Raw genomic sequence first — 16,257 nt, 5'->3', positions numbered from 1 at the left:
AAAAACACAGATTTCAGGGACAGCATACTTTTGGTAGTTCATAAAACTTTCGAGTCAACATTTTTAATTTTTTAATGAAATCATCGCTAGCTATAGAAAGTTGAAATTCTAGTAAAATTTCATTCAAAAGGTTCCAAGCATATTCCAAGATAAAGGCTCGAAAGCTAAGGAAAACTCAAATTTCCTTGAGCCTAGTACAGTTAGTACAACGTAATGAGAACAAAAAATTTGCAGTGAAGATGGCACAACGCCGAAACCGGTGTTTCTCCGAACCAAATTTGACAAGGGATTAAGGAAAATCATTCTACAACACATCATACCCTGTCGGAGACACCAACAACCAGAATGAGATCATTCGAAACTATCAAAGCTTTTTAGGAACGAAAGTTTAAATGCTAATGAATGGCAAGGTAGATGGAACATTGATTTCTTTTTCAAATCTCGAAAGTTCAGGAGCGCTCAAACTTCATTGATTCTGAAAAAACTTTTTAATTCATGATCCTATGCACACATTACATATAATAATAATTTATAGCATGTTTGAGCTTTTCCCTTCTTACTCAGCTTACTCCGAATTTTTACTAGCTCAAAAGCTAGCGAGCACGCGAACGATCTTTCATATTCTCTTTTTTTTGTTGTCTGTTTTGCTCGAAAGTCACTTAGATGGAGCTCTGTGTGCATAAAAGCTCTGGTGAATGATAAGTTGGTGAAAGCCCTGACTTTTTCAGACTTTCATCTTGAAAAGTTCCACAGGTGAAAGCATAGTTTTCTGAAGAAAGCACCTACCTTTTCGGACTCTGTAACTTGAAAAATGCCTTTCCGAAATTTTTATTGAGATTTTAAGTTTTGAATTTGATCATCATTTGAGTAGCAAATTTAAAATTAATTAAAACAAAAAAATAAATAATTCTAGTATGTATTTATCTTGAACGTTTTTTTTTTTTTAAATTTATTTTTGTGACCTGGAAACTGCTACTTCCCACGTCTGTATATGAGTGTTTACAAGTTTGAAAATCTTATTTGACATATTTTCTTGTCGTGTTTGCTCAAAATTTTTTAGTTTATTTAAAATTTTTATTTTCTATGGGTTTTGAGAATACTCTAACTAAAGTTGTAAGATAATTTAAAAGTGTAGCACAATTTTTTTAGATAAACCGAAATTTATTATATATTTACTAAAAGTTTATCAATTTTATTGGAACCCCGAAACAATTGCGCTTTTGGCGAACTTGTGTTGTAAGATAATTTAGAAGTGTAGCACAATTTTTTTTTTAGATAAACCGAAATTAATTATATATTTACTAAAAGTTTATTTATTTTATCGGAACCCCGAAATAATTTCGCTTTTGGCGAAATTGTGTTACCCAAAGAAATCAGTTTTGAAATTAAAAAAATTTTAATTTTCTCCTGTTTACCAAAATTGTTCAATAAAACAAACGATAAATTTCATCTACACAGGTATATTATGCGAAAAAGAAGCGACGCGCCCAACAGACTCAAGGCGAGGATGATTCGTCGAATAAGAAGGAGCGTAAATTATATAACGACGGTTACGATGATGATAATCACGATTATATAATTAAGAATGGCGAAAAATTCTTGGATCGTTATGAAATTGATTCCCTAATTGGTACGATATTGTAACTTGCTCTTAAAAGGTTAACACACAAACTAAATATTTTGTTTTCTTCTTTCACTTCAACACAGGCAAAGGCAGTTTCGGGCAAGTGGTCAAGGCATACGATCATGAAGAGCAATGTCATGTAGCGATAAAGATAATTAAGAATAAGAAACCGTTCCTAAATCAGGCACAAATCGAAGTTAAATTGCTAGAAATGATGAATCGTGCAGACGCCGAGAACAAATATTATATTGGTGAGTTTGCATTTTGTCTCTTCACGTTATTAATCCTCCTATCAAACCATTTATTCCCTTTACTTTTTACAGTGAAATTAAAACGGCATTTCATGTGGCGCAATCATTTATGTTTAGTTTTCGAATTGCTCTCCTACAATTTATACGATCTTCTGCGAAATACGAATTTTCGCGGTGTTTCATTGAATCTAACGCGTAAATTTGCCCAACAGCTTTGCACTGCACTACTCTTTTTGAGTACACCAGAACTGAATATAATCCACTGTGATCTAAAGCCCGAGAATATATTACTTTGTAATCCGAAGCGTTCAGCAATTAAAATTGTCGATTTCGGCAGTTCATGTCAACTGGGGCAAAGAGTGAGTATAAGAAAAATAAAGCAAATGGATATGGGCATACGGGTTTTGTGGTTAAAAATTTAGACATAAACCCTGAATTCCTAAATATAAAAATTAAAAGCATCAGTATTTTCCATTTCTGAACCAAAAAAGATGAAACTATCAAAAATTTCGCAACCACGCCTTGATGCTAGTTTCAAGTAAGATTGCGTAAGCTGAACATTTCAATCTTCAATACCGTAGAAATAAAAGAGCCCGATGGTTTGTATTTTTTTACATTTTGGAATTCCAGGAAAATCAAACCTTTTTTCCACAAAACCCCAGATCTAGTGATCGGAAAAATGTATTTACTTTGTTTACTTTTTGATTCACCTTTTAATATATCCGTTCTTTTCCTTTATTTCTCTCTCTCCGTACATTCAGATATATCAATACATTCAATCACGTTTCTATCGTTCGCCGGAAGTGCTACTCGGCATCCCCTATGATTTGGCGATCGATATGTGGTCGCTCGGCTGCATTCTAGTGGAGATGCACACCGGCGAGCCGCTCTTCTCCGGCTGCAACGAAGTCGATCAAATGAACAAAATCGTCGAGGTGCTCGGCATGCCGCCGAAATATCTGCTCGATCAGGCGCACAAGACGCGCAAATTCTTCGACAAAATCGTCTCGGACGGTTCTTATGTATTAAAGAAGAGCCAAAATGGACGTAAATACAAACCGCCGGGTTCACGTAAACTACACGATATACTCGGTGTCGAAACTGGTGGACCAGGTGGACGACGTTTAGATGAGCCAGGACATTCGGTGGCGGATTATTTGAAATTCAAAGACTTAATACTGCGAATGTTGGATTTCGATCCGAAGACACGTGTCACACCATACTATGCCTTGCAACATAATTTCTTTAAGCGTACAACCGATGAGGGTACGAATACAGCAGCGAGCATAGCAATATCATCACCGTCGGTTAGTTCGACATCATCGTCGGTGGCGATGGTAGTAGGTAATCAACAACAGAGTCAGCAACAGGCACAACAGCAACAGTTGGTGTCAGGCGGTGCGTTGCAACATCCAGAGCCACAATCGCACGGTGAGTCGATAAAACGCTACAGATTTTATTAAAAAAGAAATCAAATTACTCACATGCACTTGCCATACACATTCACCCACACAACCACTTTTAGAAAAGTGACGTTTTAAGATTTTGTATTTTTCCATATTCACTTTGCATTGATAATACATTTGATTTCAAATGTAGAATTTATTTATTTATATATGTATGTATATTCGAACAATAATTTAAGTGATGAGTTAGCAATAAAATGCTATGAAAATTAAAAAAAAAACATTTATCTTGTGTTCTTAGCCGTAGTTTTGTAAAGCTAGGCACTCGTACCGTACTTGGGCGTGTGATTTTTCAGTGTAATTTCAAAAATTTTAATTTATAAGATCTGACACTCGATATGTATGCATATATATGTGCCCTGTGTACCTAGCTTAAATGTTTGTGCAGGTTTTTTTTGCGTGTACATTCGGTTCTGGTATATAACAGCGACATGCCTACGTACAAACCTATACTCACGCCTGCAGTTTTAGAGTATTAACATCAATGTTATTTATGATTTATTTATTTTCGCTTATAATTTATTACCATATTTACATAATTCATTTGCTTGTGAGTTAAAATAACTAATTTTTGTAAAAAATACGAAAGTACAAATAAATACAAATTGTGGCTTGTGAGCGCACATTGTCATACAAAAGTCGAGCTCCAAAAAGTTCTTTTTTCAATGTTGGCGTGCATCATAAAAACATAATAAGGTTGAACCGTTCTCTCAATTCGTAAGTCATGTTTTTTCTTAAGTTTCCACCGACGGAGCGCCCTTCCATAGTTGCCGTCCGTATCAAAATATCAAATTGCTGCTGATAGAGAGAGAGAAGCAACGACAACCTCACAGTCATGGGGCTGGTGGGGCTCTAAATTTTAAAATTGCTATATTGTTTGCAAAAGGCAAAAATGCTAAAAGTATCTTTCGGCGGTTCTACCTTGCTTTATTTATTAAGACTTATAAAATTTGTCTCTACTAATTATGTTTCGCAAAAATCACTACAAACAATTGATTATAAGGTTAGCGAAAAAAATTAAGACTGTACCAAAAAAATCGAAAGTTGCAAAAATTTTGGGACAGCAGTTACATTTTGGCCTGCATACACAATATAAGGTTTTACCCTATTATGTAAGGTTAATCAGCTGAAAAATGCTTTACGGAAACTTTGCAAATATTTTATTTTAGGACACTATTATATTTTTTTAAACGGTCGAAAAATTATGTCATCGTTTTTTTTTTATGGGAATTTGGAGTAGAAAATTTTTGGACCACTCGAAAATTGTTCTTTTGTTTTAAGATTTTTAGTATGAGTTTTGCGAGCTGAAAGTATTTAAAACACCTGATAAATTTGTCCCGAAAAGTACTTGAATGAATTATACCCGGAAAAAGTTGGTACCGTCGAAAACTGGTACCAAAGGTGGCTCAAGACATATTTTTTTCCCATTAGTGCTAAATTCAAAGAGCAGCAAAATTTAGTGTCAGCTGACAGACTGTATGAAAAAATCAATTAACAATTGTTAGCGATAAAAATTGGATGTGGGAAAATTTTTTAGCCGGCGAAAAATTGTGCCGAAAATTTAAAAAAAAAATATTTAAACATTTCCAAATCGGCTATAAGAGTTTTTTTGGACAGTCAAAAGTTAATAGCATTAAAATGAACTTATTTCCTATTGTAGGTTTTTGTACAATACAATTTTTGGGCCTTGAATAAAGTATGTAAAAATTTTCTTTACGATTTTTTTATTATATATCTAAGGCTTTTTCTACATTTCCAGGCTTTTTTCTCCAAAGCGGCAAGTATTTCTGACACACTTGTTAACAACATAAATTTTCAAAATTTCAGTTTTAAACGCATTTGTGAGAAACCCTGCGACATCAAAGTTGATTTTTAGTGTTTTGGCGTTGGAAAATTGAACTTCGGGACACAAGTTTTTTTTTAAAGGCTACTGTTATTTTAATTTAACACATTTTTTAACTCTCGACTAAGGTTTTTAGATTTTTAAAATGGTATTTGGAGATGATTTTGCAGTCTTTGAAAAGTACCAGTCAATCAATGAATAGAAAAAAAATATATATATTAGTAAGTTTTCAACTGAAGTGGAGTTGAGTTGTAAACCGTAATAGGGGCATTAATAATCGTTTTATCTAACTTAGTATCGGAAGTAGTTCACTTTGGTATTTTTTGCAGTCTTCGCAATTTGTCTGTAATATTTTTCGCTTTAAAATTTGACTTTGTAGCTTTTTAGGAAATATGTTTTTTATTTTAATTTTTGATATGCAGTCAATCTTTCGTTTTAATTGAGATTCGTTCAGTTTCTATGCCATTTGCATGAAAAAGTAATAAATTAACCAGAGATTTCTTACAGAAAACATATACTAACTTTTGCGAAATTTTTCTCTTCTTCCATTTGACATAAAAAATGCAACACTCAAAAATGTTTTGATTACAAAAACAAAAAAAATAATAAAAATTTTTAAAACTAATCGACTAACCGCCCATCAACTACTAACTCTCACATCCAACGCTGATGATTCCGCAGATGATAGGCGATGACCGGCAGTGCCTCGGGAGCAGGGCAGCTTAGCATCATCTTCATCATCAACAGCTTCCTCAGGTTCAACAACAGCAGTTATGGCAGGAGCATATGGCGGCAGTGGTACTGGTGGCGGCGGTGGTGGCGCCGGTGTAGGCGGATCAGGACAGACACAGCACTATGTTTAAGTTGAAATAGAAAGAGGAAGAGAAATGCGTTGCTATTAAGGACACTCAAACGCACACACACAGCTACACACGTGTATCGAGGCGAAGACTGTAGCGCAAGTAGAAATGGAGGTCAAGCAGGCATTTGGAAGGAAGCAGACAGTGTCAGTAAGAGATAATAGCCTCAAGATCCAAGTCAACCGTTCGTCGCCAACCAACAAACCAACACCATTCTCATCGTCATCAGCCGCATCGTCGCTAATTATGTGCATAATGGGCATTGGTATTTTGTAGATAACATTACAACAAACACTTCACTGCATACAAATGCATATACGTTTAACTTATACATACATACATACATACATTCAAAAAATGCAAACATACATACATATATATTTGCTAATAACATTCGTGCGAAAGTGGAATTAAAACAAAAACAAAAACAAAAGCAAAACAGAAAACATACTTAAATTTAAACTTTAAAATGTAAGGATTAACTGCTGGGTTGATTAGTGTTCTGATGCTGCATTAGGAGCGGAACGAGTACTAAATAATAAAAGGTAGTTTTATACAAATGCAAAATGCGTGCTGAATCAACCGAACGACAAGCAGACAGAACCCCAAACAGCCAATCCAAAAACAAAAGTACGTTCACTTCTTGATCTCTAAAAAAAAAATAAAAAAAATTATAAAATTTCAACGAAGTCACAAAATATTTTTTACAACTTGCATTTTTTGCTTACTAATCTGCAAGCATACACACATACACTGTTTTCTGTTTGCTTGTGTATGTAAGTGTTGCATATTTTGAGGCGCTTACGCTGTAGAAAATAATTGTGAGGTTTAAAATCATGCATCATCAAAATCATGCAGTTTAAAAACTTTTTCAATTATTTAGAGCTGAGAGCCGCATGCATTTTGATGCAAATTCTAGTTTCTTTTATTTATTTTTAAAAGTTCTACATAAGCTATTCATGCCAGTGGAAAAATAGGACTTTAGAAATATTGTTTTTGAATTGAAAAGGAGCCCGATACTTTAGATCTTCGCCATCTTATGAAAATAAAAGCGTCCACTGGAATAAGAACATTTTTTATGTTTATAAGCTATCATTAAGCTGTGAAGCCTTTTCAAACTCGCATAAAAGATATAGCTTTAAAGATCTGAATTGAAAGGAAGCAACATTCAGGTTAATATTTAAATGTATTCGCTTATTAATTTTTAAAAACTGTCCGCAGCTTTAAGAGCCAACATCACGCAAAAGTGCTGCAAAGTAATGGTTTTAAGTGGAAACGAAGCCAGGTAGCTTAATATTTAAATTTTATGTTTAATTTTATTTATACATATAGTTTTTAAAAGCTTTTTAAGCTATAATGCTTTTCTATCAAATTTATCACGAATATTTTCCTTTTATAGTCAGTTCATGACTAATGGAAAACTTTTCTTTTAAAGATTAGAGCGCCGTTAAAACAAATGTTTTATTGTCTATCTCTAAGGGAGCTTTGAAGGTGTTGTTTGAAATGTTTTGAGTAAACTTTGTTAAAAAAAAAAATGTTAATAAATTTAAGCTCTGATTGGTTTTAGGTGTAATATTAAACTTAATGTACAGTTTATAGCATAGATTTTGAAAAGGTATTGGCATATAATTTAAAAATATTTTATTGGTAATAACGTTTGTGCTTTTGACCTTTTTTGATAATTAATGCTTTCATACGACTTTGCAGTTAATCATTTGTTTTTAATTTGAAAGGGGTTCCACTTTTATATACACGAGCTTTGAGACGCTTTATCAAGTCATTGATTTTTCTAAAAAGGAAAAAATGCCGTTCAGCTTATTTTATAAGTTGCGAATGTAGACATTTCACGTATGTTTTTTTTTTTTTAATTTATGAGCCATAATAGCTTTATAAGCTTGAATGGGCTTTATTGCAAAATTTGTAGAGATTTTATTGGAGCGGCCGCTATAGCACTTGCCATGAAAAATCTTCTCATAAAAATCCGTTTGGTGTTCGGAAGCAGCTTAAAACTGTTGGTGCCCTCCACTTTGTATAACAACATCAATACGCTTAGCAAATGTCTAAGCGCCAAAATATTATATTTATTATTAACTTCAAACAGATTTATATGAAAAAATTGTATTCAACATTTTTGAATTTCAATGTGTTTTGAAATTTTTATTGAAAAGCTCCAAACTTATCGCTTATAAATTTAAATTTTTCTTGTAGTTAGGATTTTAAATTCTAAACACTTTGATCGTTAAGCTATTTAGCTTTAATGTAACATTTTTAAAACTTTAGCATGTTAAAAGCTTTCTGATAAAAAGTCTTCAATTTTATTGCGTTTAGATGGGGATGGGATTTTCCTATTAGTTAAACAGTGAGCATTCTAATGAGGTTTAAAAATGTAGATTCTAGTTGCCATACTTCCGAGCTTTCCAAGCCGTTTTGAGAAACTTTAGTGCTATTTAGAGCTTTTAATTTATATTTTTCCAATAAAAAATTTCAGTGGCCAACACCTAAATAGATCAAAACAATATTTTAATGAAGTGTAAATGTCACTTTATAAATCACTTTAAATCTATTTTATTTCTCAAGTTTTTAAGTTCGGTGCTCCTTCACCATTTCATGTTTTTAGCTTCTCGAATCCGGAGGTTTTGACGTTTTTTGTTTTTGCATATAAAATTTTGTATTGTTTAGAAGCTCTACAAAACAAAGCCTACGCAATTAAAACCAACTCTTAGCCACTGATTTCGAATTAAGTTTTTGCGATGACTCGCATGAAATGCTTGTCGTACTGTAATTATTATCATACATTTCCAATAAATGAGTGCTAGATTTAAAAGCTCAGTTCTCTTTTGTGACACTATTACTATTGTACTTATTATTACTAAACCTACTACTATTTATACATATACTACTACATACTACGAAATATTAACTTACGCAAACATAAACTTGCTCGTTTGACTGCCAACAAAGAAGGAATTTATATCAAAAAATAAATAAATAACAACAAAAGTATATGCGAGCTTTTCTTCATTTAACACATTTTGTATTCATAGAGGTTTTGGCTAAGAAGAAAGTGAAAACAATGACATAAAAGGCAGCAAATCTGCAAAAAAAAAAATACACTGAAATCTAAATATTGAAAAACTAATAGACCAGCGTTAAAGTTTTGAGATTAGTTGGGTACAACATTGTCGTAATCGAAATTTAATTCAAAATTCTCCTATGCAACTATATGAGTAGAAATAGTTGAAAGCAAGTAGAAAACACTGCTAACGGAAGGAACAGAAAGGGGCACAACTAAACAAAACACTATAAAGAGATGTAAAAAAAAAAAACTACGAAAACAGACAAAAGTTACTATCTGGTAGAAACGAAACTAAAAAGGAACTCAAAAACGTATACAGTCAGAAATTCAAGCAAAAAAATATATAATTAGAAATTAAAAATTTAGTCCTTTTGGTTAATGGGCACAAAAAAATTAAGAACAGATATTTTTTGGCAAGCAAAAAAAAAGAAAATGCAATAGCTGATGTACGTGAAAATATATATTAAGGCAGCAAAAATTATTAAAAAAAAAAACAAATTATGAAAATATACTTTTTGGCATACTGGGAAAAAGTTGGAAAATATAAAAAGTAAACATTTTATGCAAAATCCTATTTATGCAGTGTATTAATGAAATATAAAATGTTCAGTCAAAATTCAACACTCGCTACTCAGTTGCTTTTGGCTATGAAATAGAAAAAAATATAAAACAAAAATTTTGGCGCGTACGTACGAATATTGTAGTTAAAAACTATCTTCAATAAAAAACTTTTCATAATTTCGGAAGAAAAATTGAAAAACTATTACCGAAACAGTAAAATATGTACTGCAAAGTAAAAATTTTAGACGAAATAAAATTTACTGCAATAAAATGTATTACACTTACTTATCAAACATAAACGGTAATACTTTTGCAATACCTAATTAAAAAGAAATATGAAAAAGTTTAAAAAGCAATTTTTAGGCACTCTATGGCAATGTTTAACCAATTAATCGCGCAATAAAATGTAGCATAGTTGAAGGCGTTCGAGATAGACGACAGTGCGGCTTGATGTGAGAAACGCTGAGAGCGAAGGAACTCTGTAAAGCCGCCGAAATGACGGACGGAAAATATCACATTAGCCTAAAAGCAGAGAGTTGTCATCCTAAAAGTATGCAATTTATTTTTAAACTGTACGAATAGCGATTTGCAGGCAATTGCGAGCACAACGCCTCAACTGCCGCTGCAGACCTCTGAATCAAGCACTAAAAAGGCTTTGATACTCAAAAAACTCTAATGCGGATGAGCGCTGCATACTTTTAGGCGGCGGCAATGATAAGAAAAGTTAGATAAAGTTCTCCACTGCGGATTTTCAAAGGCACTTCATATTTAAAGCCAGTATCAGCCCATTGCGCACCTATTCGCACAAACATTGCATAGTTTTAGGTTTGGAGACCTAAAAAAAGTCTTTTACAGCGCAAAATTATGCACTTCGTTTGTGAATACAGCTACTGTAACTGTGACGCCTTCAACTGGCACAATTAAAAAATAAAACCTATTCATTGTAAAAAAAAATCCACGATTTTTCTATACCAAGTTTTTTTTTTTTGCCTTTTTGACCACAACACTGTCATATAAACAAAGTCATACTCTTATATTTCCACTCATTGCTACAAAATGAAATTTGCATCTAGTCATTAGCGATATGAAATCCAGCAAACAACAACAAAAACCCAAAACAACAACCAACCAACCAAAGCAAACCAAACCAGTACTTCCAATCATACTCCTCCAAAACCGGTTACAGAGTAGTACCTTCAGAAAAATATTAAAGTAAAAATGAAATAAAAGCAAAGGAAAAGTAAAAAAAATTAAGCTAAAATTACTTAAAAATAATTTAAAATGAAATCCACGCAAATTACCTTAAAATCCGTCATTTCCGTTATCCGCACCAGAAAAAAAGCAAAAAGTAAGTTAAAGTACACACAAATAAAAAACTACGAATAAAGAAATAGCCAATATGATTGTAAGCTGTGATGGAAAGGCATTAAATGGAGAAATATCGTATTAAAAAAAGTTCATGTTAATTTAAAAAAAATACAAAAAATACTCTTTTTTTTGGAGAAAAAACTAAATAAATTTGAAAAATTAAAGTGTAAAAATCTTAAAAAACCTTAGTTAAAAAATTTAGTACATTTCCAGAAACTTTGTTTGAAAAAATTCGAACCTTTAATATTTAAAAAAACAATTAGCATATTTAAAGAATTCGTGAATTTAAACAAAGTTTAAAAATTTCACATGGTACATATTTCCAAATTTTTAAAAATTTTAATTTTCTAAAAAATTTTAGAGCTTTAAAACTTGCACGAAAACAGTTTGAAGTTTTAATTTGAGTAAATTTTGAAAACTTTATAATAACGTATTAAAGTTCATGAATACATTATTACATAGTGCTATCATAGAAAAATATTTTTTTGCTAATTAAATAAAAAAAGCGGCAAATTTTGAAAAAAAAAAATTAAATTTTTTAATATTTGTATGTATGTATGTACATTCGAAAGTTTGTTGTAGAGGTTCCCAAAATGTATGACGACCTTTTAGCGCGATTTTTTCATTTTAAATCTTCAAAAGTCTCAATAAAAAAAATTCAAATTTCTAAAAACTTTTCCAAGATGTATAAAAATTCGTAAATTTCATAATTACTTTGAAAAATTATCACAAAAAACGATGATTTCGAAAAACTTTCCAACAAGATTTAAAATGTCAAAACTTTCAAGAGCATCGACAAATTAAGAAAAGGAACATTTCGCAAATTTTTGAAAAGTACCAACCATTTTTTAAATATAATCTTTTTAAAAATATTTTAAAAAACTTGAAATTTTTTCACTATTTTTATAACTTAAAAAAAAAAACTTTCTAAAAAATTATTTATGGAAATATGATTTGATGGAAATACGTCATATTTAAAATGATTTGTTTTTTATGGAAAATTCGAAAAAGAAAGAAAAAGTTTCCGAAATGTCTCCAAAAAATGTTAAATTATTTTAAGTCATGATTCAAAATAAATATTTCCTGAAACCCCATATATTGCTTGCCATCACAGCTCTGTAGATAAATTAATTTAATTTAAGCGAAAGTAGATATGTAATTATTTTGTATTTTTGCATTTCAGTTATTTTGTATTTTTTAATTTTAGTTATTTTGTATCTTATTTGTTTTTATATGAACCTGTATTTCCATTTTCAACAGACAAATTATAAAAAGTTTTTCTAACTTTACAAGATAAAATATAGCTTTTGTTAATTTGTATTTTTTTTTTATCTCGCGGAACATTTTGCCAAAAATTTCACTGATTTACAGCCAAAAAACCCAAGAGCGAGACAATTTGATTACTATGTAAAAAAGAAAAAAAGTCGATCATAAAAATTTCTAATATCTGGAGAATCCGTTCACCGATCAAAACAAGTGATATATCAGATAAAAGCTAATTAAATTTTTATTAAAATTAAACGTACACTTACTTATTTACAAAAATTAAAAACAAAAAAAAAAATATATGCTTTTTTGCAAAAAAAAAACAAATACACATACATATGAGAAATTGACTTTCGAACATTTTTTTCTTTCCTTAAAACTAATACCAACCAAAAAGATATAAAGAATAAATTAAATAAAGTCCATGTGGATTTTCGAACTCATCGACCACTTTTACATGGGAATTGGATGGTTTGGTTCTTGGGTAAAAAGTCATTAGTTATTTGTAAACCTGTATTTTATAAAAATTTTTATTTTGTTTACTATTAATCTTTTTATTTTTGTTGTTTTAAATTTTTTATATATTTTTATTTTAAGTTTTTTTGTTTTTTTATACACATAAAATTTTTTTTATAGTACATAGTTAAATTTTTATACAGTTATTTTTTTAATATTAATACATATGCATATATAGTTTCATATTATTTTTTTACGTTTTATGTTGTTTTTTTCGAAAACTTCCAATAGAATTTTCAACCAATAAAAAAGTTATTTTGTCATTGATATTTTAAAATAAATCTACGCAAAACGTGCATAAGTTGATATTTTGAAATTATGAAAATAAAACTAAAGCTACAACAAAAAAAAAACAGAATGCAAATAAACGAGTACGAATGAAATGAAAAAAAAACAACAAAAAACTTATTATGAAACAGAAATTAAATGAATTAGGCATAACGAAATGAATTGCATTTATAGGTGAATTTACCACCATAGAATTTACAATTTACTCTCTCAACACAAATTTAGGCTACAGATTACAATACAAGCATACACATAAAATAAATAAATAGTTATAAAATGGCGTTATAAAAAAAAAACAAGACAGCAACAACAAAGGATAAGCTAATTAATTACGTGCAGCATAATCATAACAGGAAAAAAATTATAAAAAAAAACATAAAAGGAACCTAAAATGCATTAAAAATAATGATTTACATACATATGCACATGCATAAGTATGTGCTGAGCGTGTGTGTGAATGGTGGCGTGTGTAATAACTAATTGAAAAATTAAATTAAATTACTTACATAAATATATTACAAAACAAATCAACTAATGCAAAATAAAATGGAACAAAACTAAATTGGTAAAAGCAGAATGTGGCATAAAATAAAACCTATTATAAAAATATAATAAAAATTAAAATTAACAAAAAAAATTGTAAAATATGGAGTAATAAAAATTCAAAAATGCATTAAAAGTTCAATGCAAAATGAGTTGTTATCTCAGCGCTACACTGTAAAGAAAGTAAACAGCGGTAAATAAATGGCATGCGTTGCAGAGACCACAAAACAAAAAATTTAGAAATAAAAAATATTTAAGATAAAAAAATACTATACTTAACTATTAATAGAGTAAATATTATTATTAAAAATAGTATTAAAAATTTATTTATAAATATTAAAACGAAAAACACACTACAAATCATAGCATGTAATTTTAGTAAGCAAAGTAGCGTGTCAGTAAATTGCGTGAAAAAAGTATATAAAAAATTAAAAAAAATATATATATATAAAAATAAAATAGCTCTACATACTTACATGCATACATACATACATACGACATACATACATAGTAACTAAAGAGTAATACGCATGAAACGAAAAGCAGCACATGTAAAAAGTAAAATTTGCAATTTACCATAATCTACATAGTTTTAGGAACGTAGGAGCATAATGAAAAAAATTATAATAATACAATACATACATGCATACATACACACTCAAGAGCAACTAAGAAGGCATTTAGTATATGCTATGCGTTTAATTGAAAAAGTCTGGGAAGAAAACAGCAGTAAATTGAATAAGAAAGTAATGCATACTTAGGTAAATGTGGCAACATCGTATTGGAGTCAATCGAAATTTGATAAAAAATGCATGCTAAACAAAAACAAATAGTAAAGTCAAAATACACAATAAAACTGAACGTAACAAATGTTTGAAAGGTTTAAAATATTAAAAATAAATGGGCGGAAGTAAAAACACACTTTTTAAACTTTATAATTTTTATAATTTTTTTCATTATATTTTCTTTGCAGTCCCTTTAAATCGTACAATTAATTAGTTGGAGCTAATTTAAAAATGTCAAAAAATATACAAAATTTTTTTTAGTTGTTAATTATCGAATAATTTTCGAAAGAGCCTAAAAAATTCATAAAATGTAAAAAATTGCAGAATTTTAAATGTTTTTTTTGACCGCACACAAGACACATTTATAATTGAAAAATAAAAATCTTCGAAATTTTAAACATTTTATTTTATTTTAAAAAGTGTAGAACCTGTAGAACCTTTTACTCCATATACGCTAAGCTCTAGGAGTTAAACTTTTCATAAAAATTCCAAATTTTTCATAATTTCAAAAACTAAAATCTTGCGCAGTAACCCTCTAACAGTTTTTTCCAATATATAGGTATTCACTTTAAAAAATTATAAAATTTTTCTATGCGCTTTTAGTATGTATTTGAAATATATTTTCTTTTTCATAATTCCTAAATTTTCATATCAAATAAAACGTAAAATTTGAAAGATTTTTCTCAATAGGACCAAAAATTGTGTTATCTTTTTTGTGGTACAGATATTTACCTTCTACAAATGTGTGCTGTTACAACACATAATTTGTTTAGCAATCTCCTCATAAAACATCATTTCCGCCATAACCTCAAACATATTTCAAGCACAGAAAGCTATAATTTGAAAACTTTTGCATTTGTAATTTTATTATTTACTAGCAATTACCCGGCGTGCTTCGCTGCGCCTTAAATGTATTTTTGTGTTGTAACTCTCCCTAAGCTCTTATGGCCTCATTTACAAAATATTTTTAAAGAACTTTATGAAGTTAGATTTAAAAAAAATCGATCTATGAAGCATTGTTTATTATTTTTTTGAGTTAATATATTTTCGAAGGTAATTAGAAAATATGTAAAGAACCGACTTTCTCTTGGAAATTTAATTTATAATCTTATAACTGGAGTCTACTATCGCACCCTTTCCTCAAACGTGTATTGATTCAATATTCAAATAACATATATTTATATAATTTGAAAAAATCTCCCTACTATACAAATATGTACAGCAATATTAACTAATATTTTCAAATGTTGTGAGAGGGAGTAACAAAACAAAATTACTTTTAAGGCGCAGCGAAGCACGCCGGGTATTCGCTAGTGTCACATGAAATTAACTGAGCAAAGTACAATGAATAGCTGTTAAACAATGTTTCACGCACCGGCACCATCTACTTTAAATGAAACATACTTATTTTCGTGAGGGATACTCACACACCATATACTTTTCTATTGAAATTTTTCCTGAATTTTCTTAGCTATAAACCTCCAACGAATGCAAAACCGTGGAAATCGGTTCGTGCGTTCTGGAGTTATAGCGTCAGGAAGGAAAACCCTACTTATTTTTATATTAATTTTTATATTAAAGAAGATTAAAGAACTGTCCGCATTACACAATTTTATTTTTCACAAAAACGGTATTGATGAATTTTTCAATTTTTTTTTATTAGCTTCCGCATCTTTTTGACATAACAGCTTTCATTTTATGCCCATATTAAACAAATACAGCCTAAGTTTACCCGGGTCCACGTTTTGGTCTGTATCTCGAGGCCCTAGTCACCCAGCTATATGAAAAGTGCTCAATCTTAAAGCATTCA

At 30.1% G+C, this 16,257-nt stretch overlaps 1 protein-coding gene across 3 annotated transcripts in view; it reads left to right on the top strand.

The window, feature by feature from the left end:
* Positions 1–16,257, top strand: part of LOC118748713 (serine/threonine-protein kinase minibrain) — an 88,958-nt gene that overhangs the window by 67,121 nt on the left and 5,580 nt on the right. For all 3 annotated transcript variants that reach the window (XM_036483361.1, XM_036483358.1, XM_036483360.1), the window contains 4 exons: positions 1,459–1,630; positions 1,708–1,875; positions 1,948–2,234; positions 2,637–3,306. In XM_036483361.1, coding sequence (XP_036339254.1) covers positions 1,459–1,630; positions 1,708–1,875; positions 1,948–2,234; positions 2,637–3,306 — 1,297 coding nt within the window. The remainder of the gene's footprint in view (positions 1–1,458; positions 1,631–1,707; positions 1,876–1,947; positions 2,235–2,636; positions 3,307–16,257) is intronic.

The sequence above is a fragment of the Rhagoletis pomonella genome, unplaced genomic scaffold, assembly GCF_013731165.1.
Source record: "Rhagoletis pomonella isolate Grant_MI unplaced genomic scaffold, Rhpom_1.0 Rhpom_scaffold_00013, whole genome shotgun sequence".
Lineage (NCBI taxonomy): Eukaryota > Metazoa > Arthropoda > Insecta > Diptera > Tephritidae > Rhagoletis > Rhagoletis pomonella.
Note: the sequence above shows the minus strand (reverse complement) of the source record. Positions and strands in the feature narration are given on the sequence as shown.